At 29.5% G+C, this 25,763-nt stretch overlaps 1 protein-coding gene across 1 annotated transcript in view; it reads left to right on the top strand.

The window, feature by feature from the left end:
- Positions 1 to 285: 285 nt before the first annotated feature.
- The window catches only part of LOC123664072 (putative uncharacterized protein DDB_G0271606), a 51,833-nt gene continuing 26,355 nt past the window's right edge, over positions 286 to 25,763 (top strand). The window contains exon 1 of the mRNA XM_045598689.1: positions 286 to 423. Within this exon, the coding sequence (XP_045454645.1) occupies positions 399 to 423 (25 nt within the window). The 5' untranslated portion in view covers positions 286 to 398. The remainder of the gene's footprint in view (positions 424 to 25,763) is intronic.

Raw genomic sequence — 25,763 nt, 5'->3', positions numbered from 1 at the left:
ATTGTAATCACTTATCGTGTGAATAGGAGCAAAGACAGATTTGCAAATTCGTATTAAAACAAAATACTTACCTAATTATAAGAGCATTAGAAAAATGTATTTATCAGATGGCACTCGATCGTGATAGTACAATCGTGAGCCTCGGGTGATTATTAAATCAACCGATTATATATGGTCACACAGTCCAGTGTCAACAAACCCTTGGTTTCCCGATCGTCTCCTAGGGTAACCCCACCACGTAGAAAGTGAATGCGCCCGCGCTGCCGATCTAGAGGCAACATCACACGCGAATCGGCGTTTACGCGCGACGAACGCCGTCGCTAATATAAGCTTCTAATTTCATATCTTCAACAAATTTCTTTCAGTATTGTGCCAGTGTTTCTTGAAAGAAAATAAAAATGAAGATTGTTTTCTTACTTTTGGGTAAGTGTTAAAAGTTCAATAATTTTTTATTAGGATATTTAAATTAATACGGTTTTTTTTCCAAAAAATAGTTGATATAGTTTTGTTATTTTAGGGCAGAATGTGAGATGACGTTAGCTATTTATTTATTGTTTATATTTTTTAATCCATTAGTTTAACAAATATATTTTTTAATTAAAGATCTAAACAAATTATTTACAATATTGCACAATAACAGCAATAGAACTCATTACTATGTTTTTAACTAGTTAAGAAGAACTTGACGCTAACACATGAATGCGCAGGCAGTCAATGGAAAATGCGCGGGAAAGTGTTATGATTACTGAAGGAATTTTTACTTTTTAATTTTTTTATTATCTGTACCCAGTATACTATATTATTAGTACAATATATATTTTTCTAATTCTATTTGTTTCTTCTTAACTAGCGTATGTCAAATTTAATCAATTGATATACAAGAGTACTTTTTTTTTAAATATAAAACATTTTTAAATTACTGTGTTTGAGTGCAAATGTTACTTACTATACTTACTTTATTTAAACACATTATGATTAAATGATCTACATATATATTTGCTGCTAGACTTCGCGAAAGTAACGGTTTTCATAACTATTCTGAGTATTCTGTATGCTCTGAAGTCTTATATACCCGCTTGGGAAATCACACATTACCCTTGTTCATAATCTCGATATACATATTATTAGGTTAGTTTCGACCTAATTTTATTACAGGAGAAACACATTATTTATAGGTTAGGTTAGGTTATATAAGTCCCTTATGATGTTCAAGCTATTATCTAAATATATCTTCTATACCAATATTATTAAAAGCTGTTAATAGCGAATTTATTTATAGAAATTTCACATACGATAGATATTTACTTAAATATATACTTATACAGGTTTTAATTTTGTAATCAATAAAAAAATTGTATAAGTTATTTACTTAGTAAATAAATAAACGCTTCACACTCCACGACCCCCAAGTATTTTCTCTTGTGTCGGGGGTTCGGAAACACATTACACAAGCACAAATGCCCAGACCACAACAAACATCTATATAACCAATACAAATGTTTGTCGTGTCAAGTGGACGAAGCGAAAGAAGTATGTAAGGATCGTAGCAAGTGGAAAGAAGTGGTTTCAGCCTACCCCTACGGCAAAGAGGCGTGATTATATGCGTCGTCATATTAAATTAAATAATAACATAAGTATGACTTTTAAAGCTCAATTTAACTTTGAAATATTCAAAACACCACTAATCGAAAGTAATTTACCGTATCTCATTTGAATCGAATAACAGTTAATTTACATGTCTAATACACTCATGTGATGAATACATACATAATACTGTATGTAGTATCTCTTGGTTTGCGGCGTATTGGCAATTACGAGTATATACATTTATATTGAATTTACATGTAATTACAGCTAATGTCAAAGGTGAGAGGTGACATCCTAACTTTGAGCGGTATATCTAGTTTGCCTCCTTGTTCATATGAAAATATTAGTATAAATATAGTTATATAACTTGTTCAACTCTGTTGGTAAACAACTATATATGAATTGAAGTATTTTGGTAAATAGTTTGTGTATGCATAGTGAAACGTAATTTCAATGTTAACTGTTAAGAACTCATTAAGTAAGAGATGATTTTTTTTTTGTTTTAATGTTTGTTCTTAGCAATTTAAACAATATAAAAATTGTAAATAATGTATATAAATTAGTTAATATATACAAAAAAAAAATTGAATTGTCTATTCGTAATGCTGAAGAAATCTGAATTTTAATTGTCCATGAAATTTACGATGCTAATACTAAAAAAAATCAATTTTTCAATATTTGTCTATACGGTCATTTATTATGGCTAATCTATGAAAACTTTTGACGGGACTTTCACTAGCATATAACAAGTTTTATAAGGAGTAACTAAGTCTTAAACATCTTACTTTTATCTCACAAAAAAAATAAATAAGAACCTATACTAAAAACTGAATGTTATGAAATTGTAAACAAAATACTATATTCAATATTACAAACTTGTAAAACATGAATGAAACAGTATGCAAGTACACAGACAGTACGAAGTAGTCGCAAACAGTACGTGGTTCAAAATATTTTTAATTAGTCTCGGCTTGCAGTTTTGCAGTTTTTTAACGGTACTTTACAAACTGGTAGACGTTCATGGTTATGGCTACTGATAATGGTAAATGATAGACGTGATATTACAGTCTAACTTTCCGTAATAAACTGGCTTTCTAAGGTAAAAAGATATTTAAAACAAAAAAATGTGAGTAGTGTGAATTAGATAAAAATATGAGGATTTCATAGAAAAAATAAATGCGCATATAGGTATCTAGTTCTATATTTCGTTTCGACCGTGATGAAACACTTTAGAAAATAATGTTGTTTCGCAAAAAATATAATCACAAATTCTCAGTGGATCAGCGTGATCAAGTTGGCAATAAAACAATATTTATAATTGAAATATAGTCCTTCGTCCGTGGCCGGTACGTTTATATTACATTTTAGTACATTAAAAACATTTAGATCCTCAAATTGTAATCTAACAGCTTCTTATTAACGATTTAAGAAATCAACAAATTTTGCAACTTTATAATATTGAAAATTGATAAATCACATTTATTTGAGATAACACGACAATATACCGGATAATTGTGTTTGCTCGCAAACGAAAAAAAAACCGACTTCAATTACATCGACGAATAATACAACGTAGATCGACGAAAAAATACTCAAGTAACTGCGCGTTATCAAAGATTACTCAAAAAGTAGTAATCAGATCTCAATAAAATTTATATGTGACCACATGATAAATATCAGCTTTCGATTAAATTAAAAATTATCAAAATCGGTACAACCAGTAAAAAGTTATTGCGGATTTTCGAGAGTTTCCCTCGATTTCTCTAGGATCCCATCATCAGATCCTGGTTTCCTTATCATGGTACCAAACTAGGGATATCCCCTTTCCAACGAAAAAAGTATTATCAAAATCGGTACATTCAGTAGAAAGTTATGCGGTATAATACAACGTAGGTCGACGAAAAAAGCGTCAAGTAAAAACGCATTATTAGATATAACTCAAAAAGTAGTTGTTAGATCTTAAATAAATTTAAATGGGACCAATTGGCACACACCACCTTTCGATTAAAACAAAATTTGTCGAAATCGGTCTACCCGGTCAAAAGTTCTGATGTAACATACATAAAAAAAAAAAAAAAATACAGTCGAATTGAGAACCTCCTCCTTTTTTGGAAGTCGGTTAAAAATGTGAGGAGAGTTCAGTATAGAACAATATGAAAATAGAAACAACGTTAGTAGGAAACCTCGAAACAATACAACGCACGCGTTTTTATCGTACGCATGAACAATGGTTGACCGAGAAGATTTCTTATTAGACATCACTATGGCACTGAGTTTATGTTTATATATATCTTAAAATGCGATCGGGTATATTGAACCCTGGTAACGATTTTGAAATTGATAATCTGCACTTAAAAAAAAACTGTAGTTCAAATCTGTATACGCTTACGCTTCAGCCTGTAATATCCCACTACTGGGCATAGGCCTCTTTCCCCATGTAGGACAAAGATCAGAGCTTAAGCCACCACGCTGCTCCAATGCCGGTTGGCGGATATGTTCCTTACTATAACGATCGCCATCAGGTGTACACGATAACAACCGGAACCGACAGCTTAACGTGCTCTCCTAGGCACGGTGGGGAGACCCACAAGGACTGCACAAACACCCAGACTACGGCAAACACCTGTATGGCCAATACAAATTTTTGTCATGTGCGGGGATCGAACCCGCAACCGCCAGCGCAACAAGTACAATCCATGGCTGTAACCGTTGCGCCAACGCGGCATCAAATCTGTATATTGAAATGTTTTTGAAGCTAAAAATGTAATTTTTTTGTGCTTATTCTCCATCTTTTCGTCTATCAATATCTAATTTGTATAATAGCTAATTTGAATAAAACTCGGTATGATTTGAGTCATTATTCGAGTTAGGAAACTCACACAATAATTTATATCAGGAGATGAAAGTTATAATTTTTAATCGCTAATGAGCATCGTATCGTATTACTATAACAAGGTTCTTAGAGGCTCGAGTTATTCAGTAAAAAAACTTTATTTTGTTCGAGGGTTTGTTAGACAAACAACATCTTCTTATAATATTACTTGTAAAACTTTTGATGAATTTTGATGTCTTAGAAATGTCGCTGATATTTATGTGGATTTTATAAAGTTATAATTACTACGCTCTTATTTTCCAAGAACACCTGGAAATTTTTTATAGCTAATTTAATGTTAATATAGCATACTTGTTTGTTCTACTACTAAAAGTAGTATTTTTCTATTATTAAATAATATTAAGTATACAGAGGAGTGTTTAAGAATAATAATACATGTTAACATTTCTCAATGGTAAATGAAAATATATAAGTTCGTGAGAGAAAATAGCTTACATTGAAAATTATTTATTTCAGTACAAAAATAAACTTTAATTTTTTACTGCAAAACAAGTTGAAGCAAATTTAGAATCATATTTTTCAACACAAGCGTATTTTAGTCTAGAAATAAGACTGATGACGTAAGCATATTCACAAACATTTGAGATATCTTCTGAATACGATCTGAAAAATCTATATAGATTGGTATTCCCTTTTAATAATCGTTCCCGAAACATTTCCTCTTAAATTTCCTTCGAGGAGTCGTGGAATTTCGTATGAAAAGAGCTTTTCACGAAAATATCATCTCAATACGTTTCCGTTAACGTCATTTATTTATTTATTTACTTATTACAGTTTACATTTATCGCACTTACAGTATACAACCAAGGCGTACAATAAACAAGCATAAGTTAATAACACTACAACAAATACACTAAAGAAATAACAATTTATCTTATAATACTAGTAAACACATTAACATAATTTAAATACTTAAAGCAAGATTTAACAAATTCAGACGAATTCATAGCGAATATAGTCATGTTTATTATAACTCACCCAGAGTTTTGTTTATGTCATATAAATTTCTTATAAATTAAATTATTATTAATTAATTACGTCTTATAAATTTCGCAAATTAATGGCGGTTATTACGTTTTCAGTAAATAAACTGGACTAGACTTAATTTATTTCTGTTATTTGGTTTTTTTTTAATTAAAAAAATAACCAACTCTGCTATTCTAATTAAAATGTAGTTTGATAGACTACAAACTATTTCGGAACAATATTCTTTTTACGATGCGAAATAATTAAATAAAATTTAGGTAAAACGAAGGGTGAATTTAGAACAGATAGTACATCTGATTCAAAATAAAAGAAATAATTTATCATTTTGTTTCCATTTAATTTATTAAGAAATTTTAAATTACACAATTTTTACTATGTTATATAGTCTATTTGTTAAAAAAATTAATATTATAAGTAAAATTCTTGTTATTGTTAGTTACAATACTCCTCCGAATCGTCTGGACCGATTTTTATGAAATTTTGTGTGTAGCTCTGAAAATCGGCGAACATTTATTTTTTACACCCTTAAGCTAAAAAGGGGAGGGGGGAAATTAAGGATGTTAATAATATATATGGCAAGACAACGTTTGCGGGGTCAGCTAGTATTGATAAGTAATGAATAGCAGATCTGGTAATGTAGAAATTCATTACCTAATATCATCGAAGTTGTTTACTATTCAAATTTATGTTACCATATCTTCTTCGCAGCAATGTGATATTTAGGGATACAATATCATATATAAAGAGACTGAAGTTATACGTATTGAACAAAAAAGTACTTCCATTACTGTAAATCAGATATTTTGCTAATACTAAGTCACACATTGTTATAAAGATATTGGATGTTCTTGAGTTAAGTGATCATTTCTTGGCATGGACATTGCCATTGTGAGATCCATTAGCCTTTCTTTACATTGCTAACGTGTAGCCAATCGTGATGGCTATTTTTTATAGGTATAATAATGTTAGCTTTTAACACAAAAGGCTACAATAGAAAACGTTATGGACGTGTACACAATATATTACTTATTTATTGGTTACGGTGTAAGATTTTCAATAGACATTATTATGTTCTGTTTAATGTTAATTTGGCGACAAATTGGTTCGAAATTTGTCATGTAATACTAATCATGTACATCAAAATTGCAATGTGAAAATTTAAACAAACTTTTTTAGTTAATGATATTTTAGTTATAATTCGCACGGAAGTTAGCAATAAATACTTTATATCAATGGTAAATAAATAATATTTCCCTGACAATTAAGAGAACAATACAGACATGGCAGTAGTGTAACAATTAAAAGATATTGATCGTATTCACATGTCAGGCCTTGTATTGTGCTAGGTACGTTCAAGTTCCCGTTTTTTTGTCTACAAATGTTGTAATCTAATGAACTATTAAGGTTTAGATATTAGAAAAAGCTATTTTTTTTAAATAGTACATTATGTCGTGATTTGTGGTTTTGTCTCTATACCCATAATCTCTATCCTAAAAAAAAAATTCGCAAGGCTATCTAACGGATGTACAATAAGCGAACCAGCCTTATTTCAAGTAATCAATTATCTATATAAATAAAAATGAATCTTGTCAAGCGCATAACTCGAGAATGGCTTAACCAATTCGGCTAATTTATTTTTTGTATGTTCTAACAGCCTACTAGTCTAGGTTTTAATACTAAAAAAGAAATTTAAAAAAAGTAATTTTTAGTATTAACTTTTGACAGAACGAAGTCTGTCCGGGCAGCTAATTTAATGCATAAAAATAAACTAGTCAATTTAATAATAAGTAGCAATTTAAAAGTATAAGACAATAGTTACTATCTTAAAATGTTTTTATAATCTTCAAGCACTATATGCACACGACTTTGCATGGCTTACCCGGGTAGATATGCCTAATGGCTTGCTGCTTCGCTAACACAGGTCATAGAATTGATCTTTCATAGAGTTATATGCTATGTTTTATTGAATGTTATCCAAATTAGTTCTGTTTTTCTGAGATTCACACATCCAACAATAATTGAATAATCAATATTTTTGTTTCCACTAAATAAGATGCAGAAACAAATCCTAGATAGATTTTTAATTACTTAGTTACTTTTAATATTTCGTACCACTGCATTTGTAAATGAACCTTATCGTTTGGGTACAAAGATATATACAAACTCGATCATTATTTATCATTAGAAAATACGACGAATGACATAGACCTATAATGTTTTCATGGGGAAAATACAACTGTATTCAAACGAAATATTTCGACTACTACTACGACTAGCCCGTTAGCGCAGTTTGTAGTGACCCTGCTTTCTGCTCCGAGGGTTGTGGGTTCGATTCCCACCCCGAGTCTGGGTGTAATATAAATATTTATTTATATATTTATATATGTATTATTTATAAGTATGTTTATCGAAAAAAAAAATATGTAGCTATATACCAGTCGGCTGTAACCTATAACACAAGCATTAAGTTGCTTACTTTAGGGACAGACGACCGTGTGTGTATTGTGTAAATATTTATTTATTATTTATTTATTTATATTTTGAGCAGAGCAGTAACCGCAAACAATTTGATATTGTCCGTTGAGAAATTCTGTTCCCTATTTCAGTTGGTGTCCGTTTTGTGACATATGGACCCATTCTGAATTAATGATTGAAAATTTTATGTTGCGTCGATTTACTATTCAATAATTTACAGAATGGTATCAACTAAGAACTCTGAAGAATTAGAGAGATTGATATTCGTTTTTTTTTTTACAAATGTTATAAATATAAGAGCAATTTCCTCGGTTATATAAAGCGTTTTGATGCCTTTCACCTATTGTTATGGCTAAACTTAGCCAGCTTATTAGTCTTCCAGAGCTTGTACTACCTGACACCAATTATATTTTCCACTCTAGTAAGCTCCTTGAAACGGTATAAAATTATCTTAAGAGATAAAATTCTAAACAAGTAATGTTTATTTACAAACGAAAATTAAATATTTACGTTAACACTTCAATCCATAATACTTATAATAAATATAAAAATAAGTTAAAATTGCATAGTTTATCTGATTATAGTTAATCTGTTGTGACTTTAACATGTAAAATTCTTCATTTTTAATTTACCAAAGACTGTTACTATAGGTAAACTATAATATATTTATTTCAAAGTCAGCCCTGAACTTAGTATAAATATCAATTTATGCAGAAAAGGCCTCATGATACAACCAAGTTGCTTTAAGCCGACCTAAATGAACTGTCAATTCCCCTAAGGTTCGATGTATTGCGAAATCCCGAGTTATTTGTCTCACTACGATTGGACCGGTTGATTTTTTTCTTCTTTATTTATTTAACACTTTATTGTACACCATACAAATAAAATAAGCAAGCAACATTAGCAATAATTTGTAGAAACAAAAATGTACAAAAGGCGGCCTTATTGCTTAAGAGCAATCTCTTCCAGGCAACCTTAGGGCAAAGGAGATGATATATTGACGGTGTAGGTGTAGAGTATAATTTTATAAAAAATAATAGAAAGCAACTCAATAAATAAACATACATACTAACATAGATAGTTTGTTTACATACATACAAACACACACATACACACAGACACACATTCATACACACACATACACACAAAGTTCATACTAGATAACTAAGAAGTTTTTAAACAAAATTAATAGTGACAGAAGAAGACAATCATAAGACTGGAAACCTAAAGCAAAGGATTAATTCCCACCCATTTTAAGAAAGTGTAGTGTAGTCTTTGCTTGTAGGCAAAAGATTTGTCTTCGTTTTATTTATTCCTTTTTAGTTTTACTAGAATAAATTTTCTATACCAATACCAATAAAACTGATAAAAGTGATCTATCAGTTTTATTAGTATAGAAAATATATATAATAATTTAAATAAGCATCTTGTCTCTATTAGGTGGTTTTGAGTGACAGCAAATGTCAATTATTGTCAATATAAATTAATAAAAAAAATTCTATGTTATTTAGTCTTTAATTACAAATACATTAAATTATGGCCAGCTACGGCTTAGTATAGTAGTTGTAATACACAATTAGTCATTTTTCGAAACATAGAACTGTCAGATGCAAAAAGCCGACCGAATTCTTGGTGGTCAACGCATAGACAACGAGGTAGAGCGTTTCAAATGTACGTTGGTTTAATTTCAAAAAATTAGTTTATTTTATTAAAACAATCAATCATTTCAATTCACTAAATTAATAAATGCACAAAATTACATCGTTTTTTTATTTTGTTTCAAAAATTACAATAAGGAAAAAAATCTATACCTAGTGATATTTTTAATAGAAGGTAAAACAACTTATAACCTATGTGTTTTGGTTACATATGTTGCGAATAGAAATATCTGATACATATAGTGGACTTTGATGATGAAACAGAAAAAGAATGTCATTGATTTTATAATATCTTTAATTTTATTAGCAACACGGGAAATTTGCCCTATGACTCGTAGGATCGATGTAACCTCCATATTCATCAATTATTCAGATTTTGATCAAACAGAAGGCGGATATATCGTGAAAGTTCAGTCAAGCGTAATAAAGAACGTTGTTTGCCAAATACAAGTATCATGTGGAATGTCCAATAAAGATTTCGTACAAAAGTTCATTGCCTCGTTCTATTTTAGTACAAGTAATCACGTTGGGCTAAGAGATTAATCAACTTATTGTGGCGAGTCAGGGCTTTGGGACTATTGTAGCGAGAGGCGTCTTAAGAAACGCTGAGATATTTTATTTGATTTCAGATTTTATCAGAAAAGCTTACATCTTTACCAGCTTATGTTAATTTTGTAAACGTATTTATGCCTTAGGAAGAAATTTTTGTGTTTTATTTGGCGATTTTTTGATACAACTGAAATATAAAATATACAATAATTCTATTGTTAATGAGTTAACGATTAGGGTATTAGAAAACGGAAACATACAAAATTAATCTTTTAAACATTTACTAAAACTATCGTACATCTATATGTTAAATTTATGTCGTATTTTTTTTAAACTAATGCTAAAGCATTAGTAAAGCATTAGTAGTTAGTTTAAGATAAATCTTTCTTTTACTATATTGATGTTATTTATATTCATGAGTATCTGTCACTTTCGTATAAATTTAGTGAAGAATCATATTAGAAAACATTAATACTATATATTAGAATTTGTTAAATGTCATGCCATGAATAAAGTAATCAGTATGAGCTTAATATGTATTACAAAGATCTACGAGTACATAATAGTATCTGAATATCTGCAAGTGCAAAGATATTCGTAACTTGATTAAGTATAACAACAATTGCTAATTGCTAATTTTGTATTGTAACTCTTTCTACACTCGCGCCTTCTTATCAGCATTTAAACTGTTTTTATTACATTAAATAGTAAAATTTTAAATTTTATATATACTTTACGTCAGGTGGTTTTTTTTCTTTCTTTATTATACATAATACAGCGTATTACAAAAGTTTTGTCGAAAGAATGGAAGAACAAAATCGTTAAATTTTATTTAATTATTTTTATTTTTAGTCTAATACATAATTTTTCCCGTGTGAATTAGTACAAATAAAAAATAAATAAAATTAAAAAATCTTATATTCACTATCTTATATCAGCCATCTTAATGCTATTTCAAAAGTATTTTATTTCATCAAAAACGTTATTTTCCCTTCTTCTATGAAAAATGTAAGAAAATTGCGAGAAGTATCGAGGAATGTGTTACGTGAGACACGACGCGACGTGTTTTTGCAAAACTACGTTAAATATTTCGTGAGGTATTTCGTCTATCGGATATGAAGGAATTCAAATCGAATGAGGTATTGGAAATTAATTTAAGTAAAACGTATCATATATTTTGCTACTACGAACGTGTATATCACGTTGTGTTATTGTACTCGTATTACAATAGAGCGAAAAACTGTATGTTATTCGTAATTTTGTTTAAATTAATATCTCTGTTATCATCTATCTCTGGTTACTAAAATAAACAAATACTTTTGTCTTTTTTCATTATTGAAAGCATAAAATTATAGTAAACTTATCTTGCTTCTAGATAACTATTCGTGCATGTATATGGAATAATATGTATAGAATAAACAATGTTAAATTTTCTTTATTTTGAAATTTCGTTCTTAAAAATGTAGTTATAATTAATGAACGCTATATTGATAATAGTTTGCATTTCTTTAAAAAAGCTTAAATCTTAATTAGTATATACTTTTTTATGGAAATTTATAATTTTTAGTACTATTTAATTAGCAATCCATTACCTTAAAAAATTATAATTGTGTTTGCAGGCAAATGAAAAAAAACCGACTTCAATTATATCGACAAGTAATACAACGTAGGTAGACGAAAAATTAGTCAAGTAATTACACATTATCAAAGATTACTTCAAAAGTTGTAATCAGATCTCGATGAAATTTAAATGTAACCACATGATAAACATCGGCATATATACCGTCGAATTGAGTAACCTCCTCCTTTTTTGAAGTCGGTTAAAGAAGTGTGGCTTTTTAATTTATAGCTTAATTAATGTTAATTTAACACTATTTTGTAAACTATTAATAAACTACATCGCACTCTTTCTTTTATTACGTGAGCAGGCGAATCAGGTATATCAAGACATGTTCAAGGAGTAAGCAGTATTTTGTAAAACTAAAAAAGATTAGGATCTTTCGCTTAGGATAGGGTTCTACTATAAAATAAGCTAACACCGGCTATATTCTGTATGAACAGTAAGTGTAATTTCAGTTATATGGCTTTATTAAGTAATGTATAAAAATTTTTCAATGCGTAAGTTGTAAATTTTATTTAAATGGTACCATTCTTACAAAACTACTAAATACTATAATACTAGTGTTTAATGTTTCTTTCAAACAATAAACAATAATACGTCACCGTATTATTGTTTACATTGTCAGTACCCGCTAACCCGCAGTGAAGCAGGTGTGGATTAAGCTCCCATACTCTCCTTCATGGAGAGTAAGGCCCAGCGGTGGGTTGTTACAGGTTAAATCGTGAAGCAATAAAATACGTAATAATTCCTATTATCAAATTGAATTAGTTGAAAAAACTTACATGGTATATGTCAAATCATTATTTTATTTATTTTTATTTTATTTTACTAGGATAGCTTACAGCTTATTATAACTAATACAGATTAGACATAAAAAAGCTTATTAGCTTTAAAAGCTAACACATATTGTTTATACCTTTATAATAAACTATATAACATAATAACTATATAATGCGATAGTGCGCTATACCACGCGTTTGTTATATGAATAACAAACTTTAACTAACCGGAGCTTAAAAATTATTGCCTTCCGTTGTTACTTCACCATTATGTAATGTTATCCAATGCTTAATATAATAACATTTCCTTCATTCCCTCACGTATTATGACCAGTTGAAGACTCAGTTGTGATGAGTAGTGGTTTGTGGTACACGGGGATGTAATTTACATCTAAATAGACTTCCCGTTGAATCTTCATCTTTGGTGTCTACTATGCTATTTAGTTATATTTAATCTCAACATAGGACTTGCTATAAATTACGGGATAAGGTTAGATAATATTGCAGTGCCTAATTAGTTTTAGTTGCATCATATCTGTAATTAAATTATGTGAATATCAAATTTTTAACGTCACTAGAAACTATGTAACAATTTGAACTAGACAAGTAAATTTAATAAGTCACATTAAAATATATTTTCATGTATCTATAAATAATAGTTTGTAGAATAACAAAGATTTGCCGTAGTTCTGAAATAAAAAAAATACACCATTTTATTAATTAGAAGTCTACAAACGACTGATAGATCACATGTCGGAAACGTTAGCTAAATCACGTGTACAATGTACAGGTAGTTTAATTATGAAACAAATTAAGAAACATATTCATTAAAACTTAATTCCTTAATTTTGTTACGCGATTTGCCTTACACGCATCATTTTACAAATGATTAAAAGTTCGTAGCACGTAATATCATAATTAGTGATTGATTGTACAAGTTCAACAACCGCTTCAGATATGCTTGAACATCATTATTACCGTCCGTTATGAATAATAAGATAAATTTTTAATATATTGTATAAATTTAATATTATATATATGTCAGTTTTTATAAAATGAAAGCGCTTCAAAGAATTCGATAAAAGCGTATCTTTGAAATGATAACCAACGCTAACGAAGATGTGTACGCTTCAACAAATTTGAAAAACATCGTTCGCTTTGACCTATATTTCGAATACATTAATATTCCGAAAAGCATATAGTAAATATGCCATCTCAAAACTTTTTCCGACTTCGACATTATTGCTCCTACTATTCTAAAGACACATCTTCTGTTTATAATTGCAAAAAGGAATTCTGTTTGTTTGTGGCGGAAATATTTTAGTCGGATTTTACTATTTACTACTTAAAAAAGAACAAAGGAATATAACTAAAAGTAGTTTTAAGGCAATAAAAGACGAATGTTATAAGCAGTATAGTTATCATTCGTTGTTTAAAGTAAATGAACTATACAAGAGGCAGTCGAAGTTAGATCTTTGTAAGGGACGAAATGATTATCACCTTTACAATTAACTTGTTTGTGTGATTCTATAAGCAAAAGCTAGCAAATTACTTACTCCTCCTTTAAAGTCGGTGAAGGAGATAAAAATTTTAGCGCGCGTAAAATTAGCGCAGAAAGATCTGATCGTGAATTGTTCGAGTGACCTTCAGAATTCGGTTAATTAGTGTGAATATGGGATGGGAACTCCACAACAATGTGGTCCAGTGGTAATGTTCTGTGACCTCGCAATTGTTTTCGTATTCTCTTGTTCGCATTTCTTAATATTGTATAACATTAAACGATATTTGTGGGAATTAATTTGCGGTCTGCGGTACGACCCAATTCATTGCCTTGTTAAAGGCGTTTTAATTATTTTTGATTTGATTTTCATAGTTTACGGTTTTATAAACAAATAAATAAATATCTTAAAACATACACACACGGTCGTTTGCCTTTCTGATAAGTAACTTAATGCTAGGTAACATCCGACTATTATAAGTATGTTTTTTAAATCAACGTACATATAAGACATATATAAATACTAATATTACACCCAGACTCAGGCGGGAATCGAACCCGCAACCCGCGGAACAGAAAACAGGGCCACTACAAACTGCGCCAACATGCTAGTCGAATGTATATTTCAATATTATTGGTAACGGATGTGTATCGCAATTTCACTTGACATATGTTTGGAATATTGACCACGTGTGTACGTATTGAAACTGTTGAGCTAAATACTAAATTAAAAATAGAGCTTGGGCACCCTGTCATAGGCAATATAAACGATATAGGAAAAAATACCTAAAATGACTGTGTGGCTACGGTACTAAAGAATATAGCCACCCCCTCTCTTCCCGTGGGTGTCGTAAGAGGCGACTAAGGGATAACACAGTTCCGCTACCACCTTGGAACTTAAAAAGCCGACCGGTGGCGAGATAACCATCCAACTACTAGCTTTGAAATACACAGGCCGAAGACGGGCAGCAGCGTCTTTGGTGCGACAAAGCCAGTCCTGCGGTCACCAACCCGCCTGCCCAGCGTGGTGACTATGGGCAAAACACATGGGTTCACGTTATTTTTGGCGTGAACTTGTGGAGGCTTATGTCCAGCAGTGGACTGTATAGGCTGTAATGATGATGATGGTGACCTAAAATGACAGCAAAACCTTTTCCTACCTCTTCTGCTATTGATTCTACTATTTTTTGTAAAAAAAAATAAAAAGAATATGAAACGGTAAGTAAAGCTACTTAGATTTATACTCACAGTTATTTAGTAAACTGGCCTAATTTATTAAGAGTAAAACAACTCCATTTGTTTGTAGCCAATAGCACTTAATCACTTAGACGCACCCAATTTGCGTACTACTTGAAGTAAAAAAACAGGTCAATTTTACTTTATTTACTTGCCTAATGAGACCTATTTAATTATATTTAAACAAAATACCCAATGAGACCTATTTAATTATATTTGCAAAAAAGCAATATTTGTAAGTATAAGACTATTTAAGTTAGTAGGAAAATATTTATGTAATGGAACTATTTTGCTTAATTAACAACTCATACTATGGCTGCTATTCTACCAAACATTTTCATTTAGACTTATTTAGTTGAATTCTAAGTAATACATTATTTTATCATATCTATCGCAGTCCACGGCTGGATATAGGCCTCCACAAGTTTGCACCAAAAATAGCGTGAACTTGTGGTTGCCCATAATCACCACGCTGGGCAGGCGGGTAGTGACCGCAGGGCTGGCTTTGTCGTGCCGAAGACGCTGCTGACCGTCTTCAGTATATTGTATAAATGTAAAACATGAAAATGAAAATTTATAAAAAATATACATTTTGTTTGAAATTGATTATACACGTGCATATTTATTTATACAGAAAAATGCTATTCTTATTCGCATTTATTTTAATCGTGGAACGTGAATGAATAAATCACAATTGTCAATGTTTCACTTCATCACATATTAGAGGAGGTTTCTTTGTATGTAGGTATCTTAAATAAGAAATAAAATATTAATTTCTATTAATATATAATAAAATATATTAATTACACATCAAAACGATATTTTAAATTTTAATAATTAGCATCCTTTATTAGAATTGTGTACGAAATAAATACCAACCCTTTTTTCTTTTCGACCAAGTCATTACCATAGCATACCAAATAAAACAAAGTGTAGCGTATTAGGTATAACCATCGTAAATTGTGCTACTAAATATGAGTTAGCTAAAGTAATTAATCACTATATTCCATACAAGATCGAACAATTAAACATAATGTCTACCAAATTTAAACAAAGTTGCTATTTTACCTTAATTAATCACTTTCTTTAGTAATTTTGTACCAAACCACGCATATATTTGTAACTTAATAAGGCACAAAATTTAATCCGTAAAGTTTTGATATTGAAAATTGAGATAATGGGCGACTCAAAATATTAACTATACTTCTAATACGAATACATACAAAACAAATCTGAATATAGTAGAAAATTGTCTTCAATGCCCTGAAAATGATTTGTGTATAATATAAGCTTGTGAATAGTGTTTGTTGTAATAAAGCACAGGCATCGTGGGAGAAGCTAGATGTAGCTCCAGACTGCGAGGGCGGTCATTTGATGCCTGCATTTTGTTACGTCGAGGCTAAGAGACTATATATTTTAAAGTTACGTACAAAAATAATGATTTAATTACGACAACGAATAAAATAGTTTTTGAAATGACGTGAATGTTATCTTACCTTGTTTAATTCTATGCCTCTAAAAACTAAAGTATATCAAATGTGTTGTAACAGTTTAACGATTCTGTATAAATATCTTATTGATAATTTTAGTCATCAGACAATCAAAAGTTACTTAGCCACATGCTAGAATTATTATTCTAGACATTACGTTAGACAAAATCAAAAGATTTTGAGTGTTGGATGGAAAGGATGTCCCTAGCTGTGCACGTAGTGTCAGGCCTTAAAACGTAACAAAGACAGACAAAAGTGGAAATATAAAGAAAATTTCGTTTATACGTGGTATTTGAAACTTTAGTTTGGTAAGTGTCACATAAAGTTATATTAGTAAACGGACATCAGAATCACACATAAAATTCTTTTATAAAACGAGATAACTTCTTAAGTGGAATAAAGTTTGAGAGGAGGCCGTAGATTTTATTTCTAAAAGTTCCTGCGAGTTTCAAGTCAATGTTATCGATTCATCTCAAGCTTAGAGGTCAAGTAAAAAATAGTGACTGGAGGTAGAAACGTGTTCTAAATTTTCTCTGCCTATTTATATTTTTTCTAGTTACCTTTTATGTTTTATAATAAAATAAATAAAATAGGAGTTATATAAAGGCGGTGTAGTAATTTTTAACGCCTATTTTTTATGCAAGGATGTCAGACTTTATTTTTTTCATTTCATTTCAGTTCTCTCGATCCACTCGAAATAAGTGTTTGCTAAACATTTAGTGTAGTTTCATATTTATATCTAATTGTTACTCATAATATGCTCTCATAAATTTTTATACTATACCTTTGAAAAAAATCGAAAGAATTATTAATTTTAATATAGTAAAGAGTCAGTCACAAAAAATAAAACTAACTTTTCCTCTTATAGTGTATAATAGAAATATTCGTAGATTTGATAATAAAACAAATCTCAAACAATGTCTCTCTTAAGAAATGCATACATGAGCGGTGAAAATCCCATTAAATGGAAATACCACCTCCATTATCCGTTTGCTTACTCTACTAAAGTCAACACCATTTGAATGAAATCCTTTGATTTAAGCTTGTATAACTAGGTCATACCATATCCAGGAATTTCAATTGATTCTAGGTATTCATTGTTTGAACGTGAAATACAATCGATGTGTATTAACCTAACGAAACACTTTCGTTCCTATTTTGACTGAATTCCAATGATAGCGTATTGTTTGACGTTATTATAGACTCTTTCGAATAATTCTGATTTGTGATGACAATCTGTACATGTTTCGTTTATTTGTTTATACAAACACATAAACGATACTAACTCGCAGTGCTTATAAACATACACACACACAAGTATGATTTTGTAAATAATAAATCATATAGTCATCTGTAATAATTATTATAAATCTTAGCATTATCATAATATTTGCTAATGCAGTAATTCATTAAAATTATCATTTATCATTTGTCACACTCAGCACGCTTATTGTGATTAAGCTATTAACATAGATTTGTGTCGGTATTACCTATATATATTTATATGAATATGTACTACATTGATACCATCTATCGCATTTTAGTTACCCCCCTTAAAATAAAGTACATATATTTAGTATATGTTAGATGTTTGATAAATTTAACTCGAAATAGCTTTTGAAAAATTAAAATAACTTTTCTTCTTGAAGAGGCTAACGCTTTAGTTATCTGCAAAATTTTATAAAGAATAACTAAATAAATATTTTGAAAATATAGTCATCTCGAGAAAAAACTTTTATATATATTTTACTAAATGTGCCCGCTACTTCGTCCACGTGGAATAGTAACTTTGGATACCATTTTTGGATATATCTTTTGGTTTCTTTCGGACATCGAAATAGCTCTAGTATTGTCTCTTGTCACAAACATATAATTTTTAATTACAAAGAGTTTATATTACAGTAGTAGAAGACCGAACAATCAATCATAATTAATTACTTCAAAATAAAATTATAATAAAATTTTAGTTATTAAGAGAATAATTCAATTCAGAGTAAAATACGTGGGGTGCATTTTACTATATTTTCATAACTTTAACTATGTTTTTATAACTCTCCGCAAATAGATATGCAAGTAGAATAATTGTTATATTTAATATATCAAGCACCCCACGCTTTTTACTCTGAATTGAAACTTTTCATCCCCACCTTTCACCCTTTACACCCCTGTTTTCCCATTAAAAAGTAGCCTGTGTCCTTTCTCGGGCTCTAGACTATTTGTGTACCAAATTTCGTCTAAATCGGTTCAGTAGTTTTGACGTGAAAGCGTGCAAGACAGACAGACCGACAGTGTTACTTTCGTAATTAAAATATTAGTAAGGATAATAGTTTACTAAATGATAAAAAAATTCGATACAATCAATTTCATGCAGACAAGGTCGCGGGTATCAGCTAACTAGCTCCCCAGTAAGTAAATTATCACGTCCCAAAGACTTTTTTATGCAAAAATTAAATTTGCATAATTTTAATCGCGCAACGACAAGCTACTCTGCAAACTTTATTCAAACGACCTCTTTCTCAAATTTAAATGAATTATAAGAACTCCTTAGAATGTTTATTTTGTTAATGATTAATTAAAAGCCATTAAAATGTTTCATTTTATAACTGTTTCGTTAAATGTTTAATTGTTACTTATTAAACTTATTATTACCTTTATTAAATAACCGTTGAGTGATATTTACAAAAAAAATATACAAAATACGTTTATTTTTTTAAATCTATTTATTATGAGGTAAAGTTTCTAACTTTGTTTGTTTGTAGGGGATAATCTTCGCAATTATTGATCCGGTCATAAAAATCTTTCACTAACAGAAAGCTACACTATTCAGGAGTGATATAGGATATATTTTATTGTTATTGAATAAAAAAATCAGTGAAAAATAATAGTATATGTAAATCAAGTTGGAGAAATGCGAGCGAGATGACAACTTTACTATATATTTGCATCACAAAAATAATAATTGACGCCCAACGAAGTGGGCACGGGTCGGCTAGTATTTAATACAATACATCACTATTATTTTCTAACGTTTACGTGAATTTTACTCATTATAATGAAACACCTTTTTCGGATTTTATCGCGGTTTATTAAATTTTTAAATGCCCGACGTTTCGGGTACTTTACAGCAACCATGGTCTTCGTCTTCGAAGTCAAGTCTTCGAAAAAGTGGTTTTATTATAACAATATATCACTCACTAAAACCGTTCATCAGTTTGTTGCCACTTGACTTGCGATCATGTAAATAAACAAAATACATATTCATACGATCAAAGCTTGTGTAAATTTTTCGAGTTATAATCGTTGTAGTAAATTAAGGCTGTTTTTAAAATAACGCAAATTAGAGCATACATTGTATATACGTAGATTAAACAGAGATATTTTGTATTCATATATGTATATAAATAAATGGAGGAAGGATGAATATATCTATACTAATAAATGGAGGGCCGGTTTTTTTGTTTGGTTGTATTGCAAAAACTACTGAATCGGTCGGAATAATACTTATATCACAAGTTGCAGCATGTTTCGGAAAAGGTTTTAGTATATAATATGTAGGTGATTACTTATCATGTAAAAAAAATGGACGGATAGAGGTCGCTAGTATCTATATCATTTAAAAATTAAAAAAAAAACTTATTTTATTTAAGTAGAGGCTTTAAAATCAATTTCAGAATCGTTATTTTACAAATTAAAATTAAAGTAATTTTTTATTAATTATATTTGAAGTGAGTCAAACCGATTTGGACCATTGTATTCATATACAACGTATACATATATGATTTAGAGTGCCTGTGAACGTAATACAATTCATGCGATCTATCTCATTACTACTTTCCGAGCCCATAATTTCCGCTAATAAATTCGAGCCTACAATATAATAAGGCTTTCACTGTTCACCGCATTTACGATAGCGGCTGCTTGCAAACGACAAATCTATTCATACATATATATATGTATATATAATAAAACTGTAAAGTTTGTTTGTTTATTTATTTATTGAAGGCTCATCAACGCAATTCGTTATATTTGTTAAAATGCGATAGGAAACTTTTTTTTTTTGGAAAAATATTGGAAACACAAAGTATGCAATATAAAAGAGGTTTTTACTGTACTAGGGGGCACTATAATTCAACTTGAGAGAATAATCGATACTATCTGATTTTAAACATCAAAATTAGCCTCTACATTTGTCCTTATATAACTATCTATATTTTTTGCAAATAACTCTTTTATACTTTAATTGTGAAAGTGTAGTAAACCGCCGTTTATCCAACATGACAAAGTTTTGCCCTTGCATTATGAAATGCAGGAGAAAACACGAAGGACGTCTAGTCATCTTTTATACGCTCGTTCGAACATTATAATAGCACATACCAAGTTTTACTTGCATGGAATTCTTAGAGCATAATTTGATGTCATTATATAGCTATGTTATCTCTGTTGCTGTCCTCTTGTTGAAGTAATTTATCGACCGCTAGACCCTTTTCTGTGAGTGATTTCCTTTAGTCAAGCTAGTTCTCAAGTTATTATTATAACATGAGAGACTTTTGGTTAATTTATTATTTATAAAATTATTTTGATATTTAAATATGAATTGAATTTAAAAAAAATGTATTTAATTCGGATACAGGATATAGTTAAATGTTATTTGTACAATATTTATATGTTAGTAATGAATAAATTTGTGTTTTATTTTTAAATTACCTTACATTAATTTACTTACTTTGAGATTATAATATATATAATAATATTATTCTTTATGTAATTAATATTTTTTATTAGTTTTTATGTAATTAATACTTTTGAAATACTAAAGGAATTTAATTTAAAAACTTTTTCAAAACTAGAAGAGTCTGTTTGTAATGAAAAATTTGTTCGACTTAAAAGTTTAAGGCAGGTTTGTATACAAAACTTGTACAAGGATGCTCTAATCTAAATATTTATTTTAAACTAATTCGAAATAAAATTATTATGTAGCTCACTTAAAATAATATTTCTTTTAAATAAAGTGTAAAGCTGCGTAGTTTATGAATACTTTATTAATTATGTTATTATACCTTACTGTAGTATTCGTATATTTTTGGTCTTGAATAAGTAAAAACTGAGCACGTCATATTAAAGCATGAAAGAATTACGGGATTTAACTTATATCAACTTTTTTATGTACTTCTGTGTTTTTAAAACTATTTTGTTGAATATTTTTTTGTTTATTTAAAAAAGATTACATAGGTGAACTCATGTTTGTCAATTTAGAATATGAGGTCGGATAAATCAATGGAACATAATGAGAGAAAAAGAGAACAAGATGGCGAAAAATAACGCGTATTGTTTTTAGACTTCTACTTGTGTTTTGAGCCGATTTGTCTAAACTATTTTTTGTATTATGAATTCTGAAGATAGACAAACAAACAAAGCTACAAAAATGAAATATACACAGTCTCAGTTCAAAAAGGTTTAACTCTAAACTTGAAATGGAGTACAAGGTATTCCTAATTACTTAAACACGTTTCTGATTACTAAAACTATTATACATACTATAAAAAAACGGTTCTGACTATCTTTCTTTCTTGTATTTTGAGAAATTTCAAAAATCGTGTTTATATATAAATAATTTTTTTATAGAACATAGAACAGGTATTTGAATGAAATGTCAAAATCCTATGCACATATTAAATAAGTCGTTTATTACGTAAATAATACATTTAAATTTCACAAAGCCGCGTTGACACTTTCTCTACTATCTCATATTAATCTACACGAGGTCACAAACAACAACAATGCTTTCCATTTTCAAGCTATTTTATGCGGCAGTTATAAACAAGCGCAACCGCTAATGAGGAATAATTATTTTAATGTACATTACAAGTGTCAGAGGAACGTAGATTTAGTTTTACTAATATATTATTCAATGTACACGTTTAAAACTGTTTTATATATGTTAATCTCAGACATTACCGTGCAAGTTATACTGCCTTCATTTTAGGCATGTTTGTTTCTAATAGTTCCGGAGGAAAATAATATCTAACAGAGCAATGAAAGTTTTTCTATTAAGTAAAATGACTTGCGTAAACATTTTTAATTATGATGTTGGTAGCATTAGTTTGTAGTTACACATTTGAGGTCTTTACTTGAGAATATCACTAGATTTATGATATGATTGTTTGATATTTATTTAATTATTTAAATGATCACTTTTTAATTACTAGTTTGTACAAACAAAAATTACATGTAAATTGTAGGATCGCTTTAATTTATATTAATGATCAATGAACATTTAAAAGTACTTGTAAAGCAAAGCCGTTATCGGCGTAGATCTTTAATATATATTAATTATATTCCGTTATTTCCTTTTATAAATAAAAACTGTAGTAGTTTCTCAAGATTTTCAAAAAAAGTTAACAAGAGATATGTCGAAGTATACGTCTTCAGAGGAACCTTAAATGTAAATGTTATGTCTTAGAATTTGTAATTCAAAGTACCTATTAGGTGCCTCCAAAGTTAGTTTTCTTATACAATTACATACATCTATATATTAATTTTGTCCGTAAGAATAAAAATCTAAGTTATTTAAACAGTACTAATTTAATAAAGATGAATGTTCACTATTATGTAATCCTTCCCTTGTCTTATCTGTTTACAGTAATTTTATTTTATATAATTATGTTTGCTCGCAAACGAAAAAAAACCGACTTCAATTACATCGACGAGTAATACAACGTAGATCGACGAAAAAATAGTCAAGTAACTGCGCGTTATCAAAGATTACTCAAAAAGTAGTTATCAGATCTCAATAAAATTTATATGTGACCACATGACAAACATCAGCTTTCGATTAAATTAAAAATTATTAAAATCGGTACACCCAGTAAAAAGTTATTGCGGATTTTCAAGAGTTTCCTTCGATTTCTCTGGGATTCTATCATCAGATCCTGGTTTCCTTTTCATGGTACTAAACTAGGGATATCTTCTTTCCAACAAAAAAAGAATTATCAAAATCGGTACACTCAGTAAAAAGTTATCGCAGATTTTCAAGAGTTTCCCTCGATTTCTCTAGGATCCCATCATCAGATCCTGGTTTCCTTATCATAGTACTAAACTAGAGATATCTCCTTTCTAAGAAAAAAGAATTATCAAAATCGGTACATCCAGTAGAAAGTTATGCGGTATAGTACAACGTAGGTCGACGAAAAAAGCGTCAAGTAAAAACGCATTATTAGATATAACTCGAAAAGTAGTTGTTAGATCTCAAATAAATTTAAATGGGACCAAGAGACACACACCACCTTTCGATTAAAAAAAAATCGTCGAAATCGGTCCACACGGTCAAAAGTTCTGATGTAACATACATAAAAAAAAAATACAGTCGAATAAGAACCTCCTCCTTTTTTGGAAGTCGGTTAAAATCACTACTTACGAAAATTTATCTCACGCACTAGTTACTGATAGGCCAATTATTAATTATATCATATGTTTGATACCACGAGGATTTAGATAGCCTACTCAGATATCAGCAACTAATGGAACATATGTAATGTAATATTTTTCAAATGATATTTTTTAAAATTAATTTATTTATACTTTATTGCAAACTTACAAGTATATTAAAAAGAAAAAAAAAAAAGAAAAAACAACATACTGAATAAAGTGCAAAGTCGGTCTTACAGACAACCCGTCTATGAAGGAAATATTTGTAACAAATAACAGGCACACGATGCATTTTATTATATATATAGTAAAGATTCGTATATACAGCATATACAGTACACCAAATTAAAAAAAAATTAATGATGTGCTATGAAAGATGTGATGACCTTTAATAACAAGTTATATAATTTTAGAAAAGTAGAGAGCTATTTACAAAGAAATCTAAGAATTAAACTCAACCATTTTATTAAAAAGGACTTTCGTCTACTACGCTCAACGTAATGGAAAAATGTACAAGAGCGATACAAATGGGTCAAATTAAAATTTTACTTTTCTGACTCAAAAAATTCGCAAACGTTTTTCGTTGCTTGGTTGTGTAAAAATATGATAGTAGACCTCGTTACATGCATGAACGGGTTTTGTACGACCCGTTCCTCTTCAATTAAGTTAGCAGAGGTACTCGTTTAAAATACAATTTAATTTTGACGACTACGTTATTTCAATATTTTTAAATTTAAACTGTTTTACCACGGGTATTTCCAAATAGCTTAATTTGAAAGTGTTATTATTTACTAGCGTAAAAATAAAGTAAATATATATTATTTATTTTGTATGCATGTATGTAGGGTATGTGTTACGTGCTTATGTATGTAGCAGAGTCTTATTGAGTAGTTTAAGTAACTATATGTTATGTTCAGTAACGGTGTTGAGTAAATTCCTTTTCATGAATATTTGGATTTAATTGTCACACTGATTTAGATATTGTAGATCCACGAAGATGTATCAGATTAATAGTGCAGTAGTGGAGTTATTAAATACATGTCTATTTTATTTTATAGCCAAGTGAAGGATAAGTTTTTAAGTGAATTAGTGTCTGAAAACTTAGATCAGCACGGATTTGATCTCCCAAAAATTACTGGTAATTTCAGACATCCAATACAATAGGATCAAATTGATTTCTTTATAAGAAAAAAGGGTATACATTTTTAATTTCATTTATATTACAAATTCATAGTTTAGTTTGCTTTACAATGAAATTATCCATGAACTCTCGGAATGAAATCTCCTATAAAAGAAAACAGTAATTATCTCCAAGCGTTTTTATTTTTATCAGTTACGGTACAATTCAGCGTTATAAATGATAAATTAAATTACAAAAGTATTTTGGTTACTGCTAATGTATAAGTATTTTGGATAATGCAAAAGCAAATACATTATCTTTACAAAAGAGGTTATATATAATAAGGCTTGAGTATCGTATCCCGTGCGGTCACGTGTAATCCGAAAAAGCATGTACTCATCTTTTTAATAAAATAAAAAATAAAAACTAAATTTAAATTATTTTA

Source organism: Melitaea cinxia, chromosome 21 (genome assembly GCF_905220565.1).
Source record: "Melitaea cinxia chromosome 21, ilMelCinx1.1, whole genome shotgun sequence".
Lineage (NCBI taxonomy): Eukaryota > Metazoa > Arthropoda > Insecta > Lepidoptera > Nymphalidae > Melitaea > Melitaea cinxia.
This window is presented reverse-complemented; position numbering and strand designations above follow the sequence as displayed.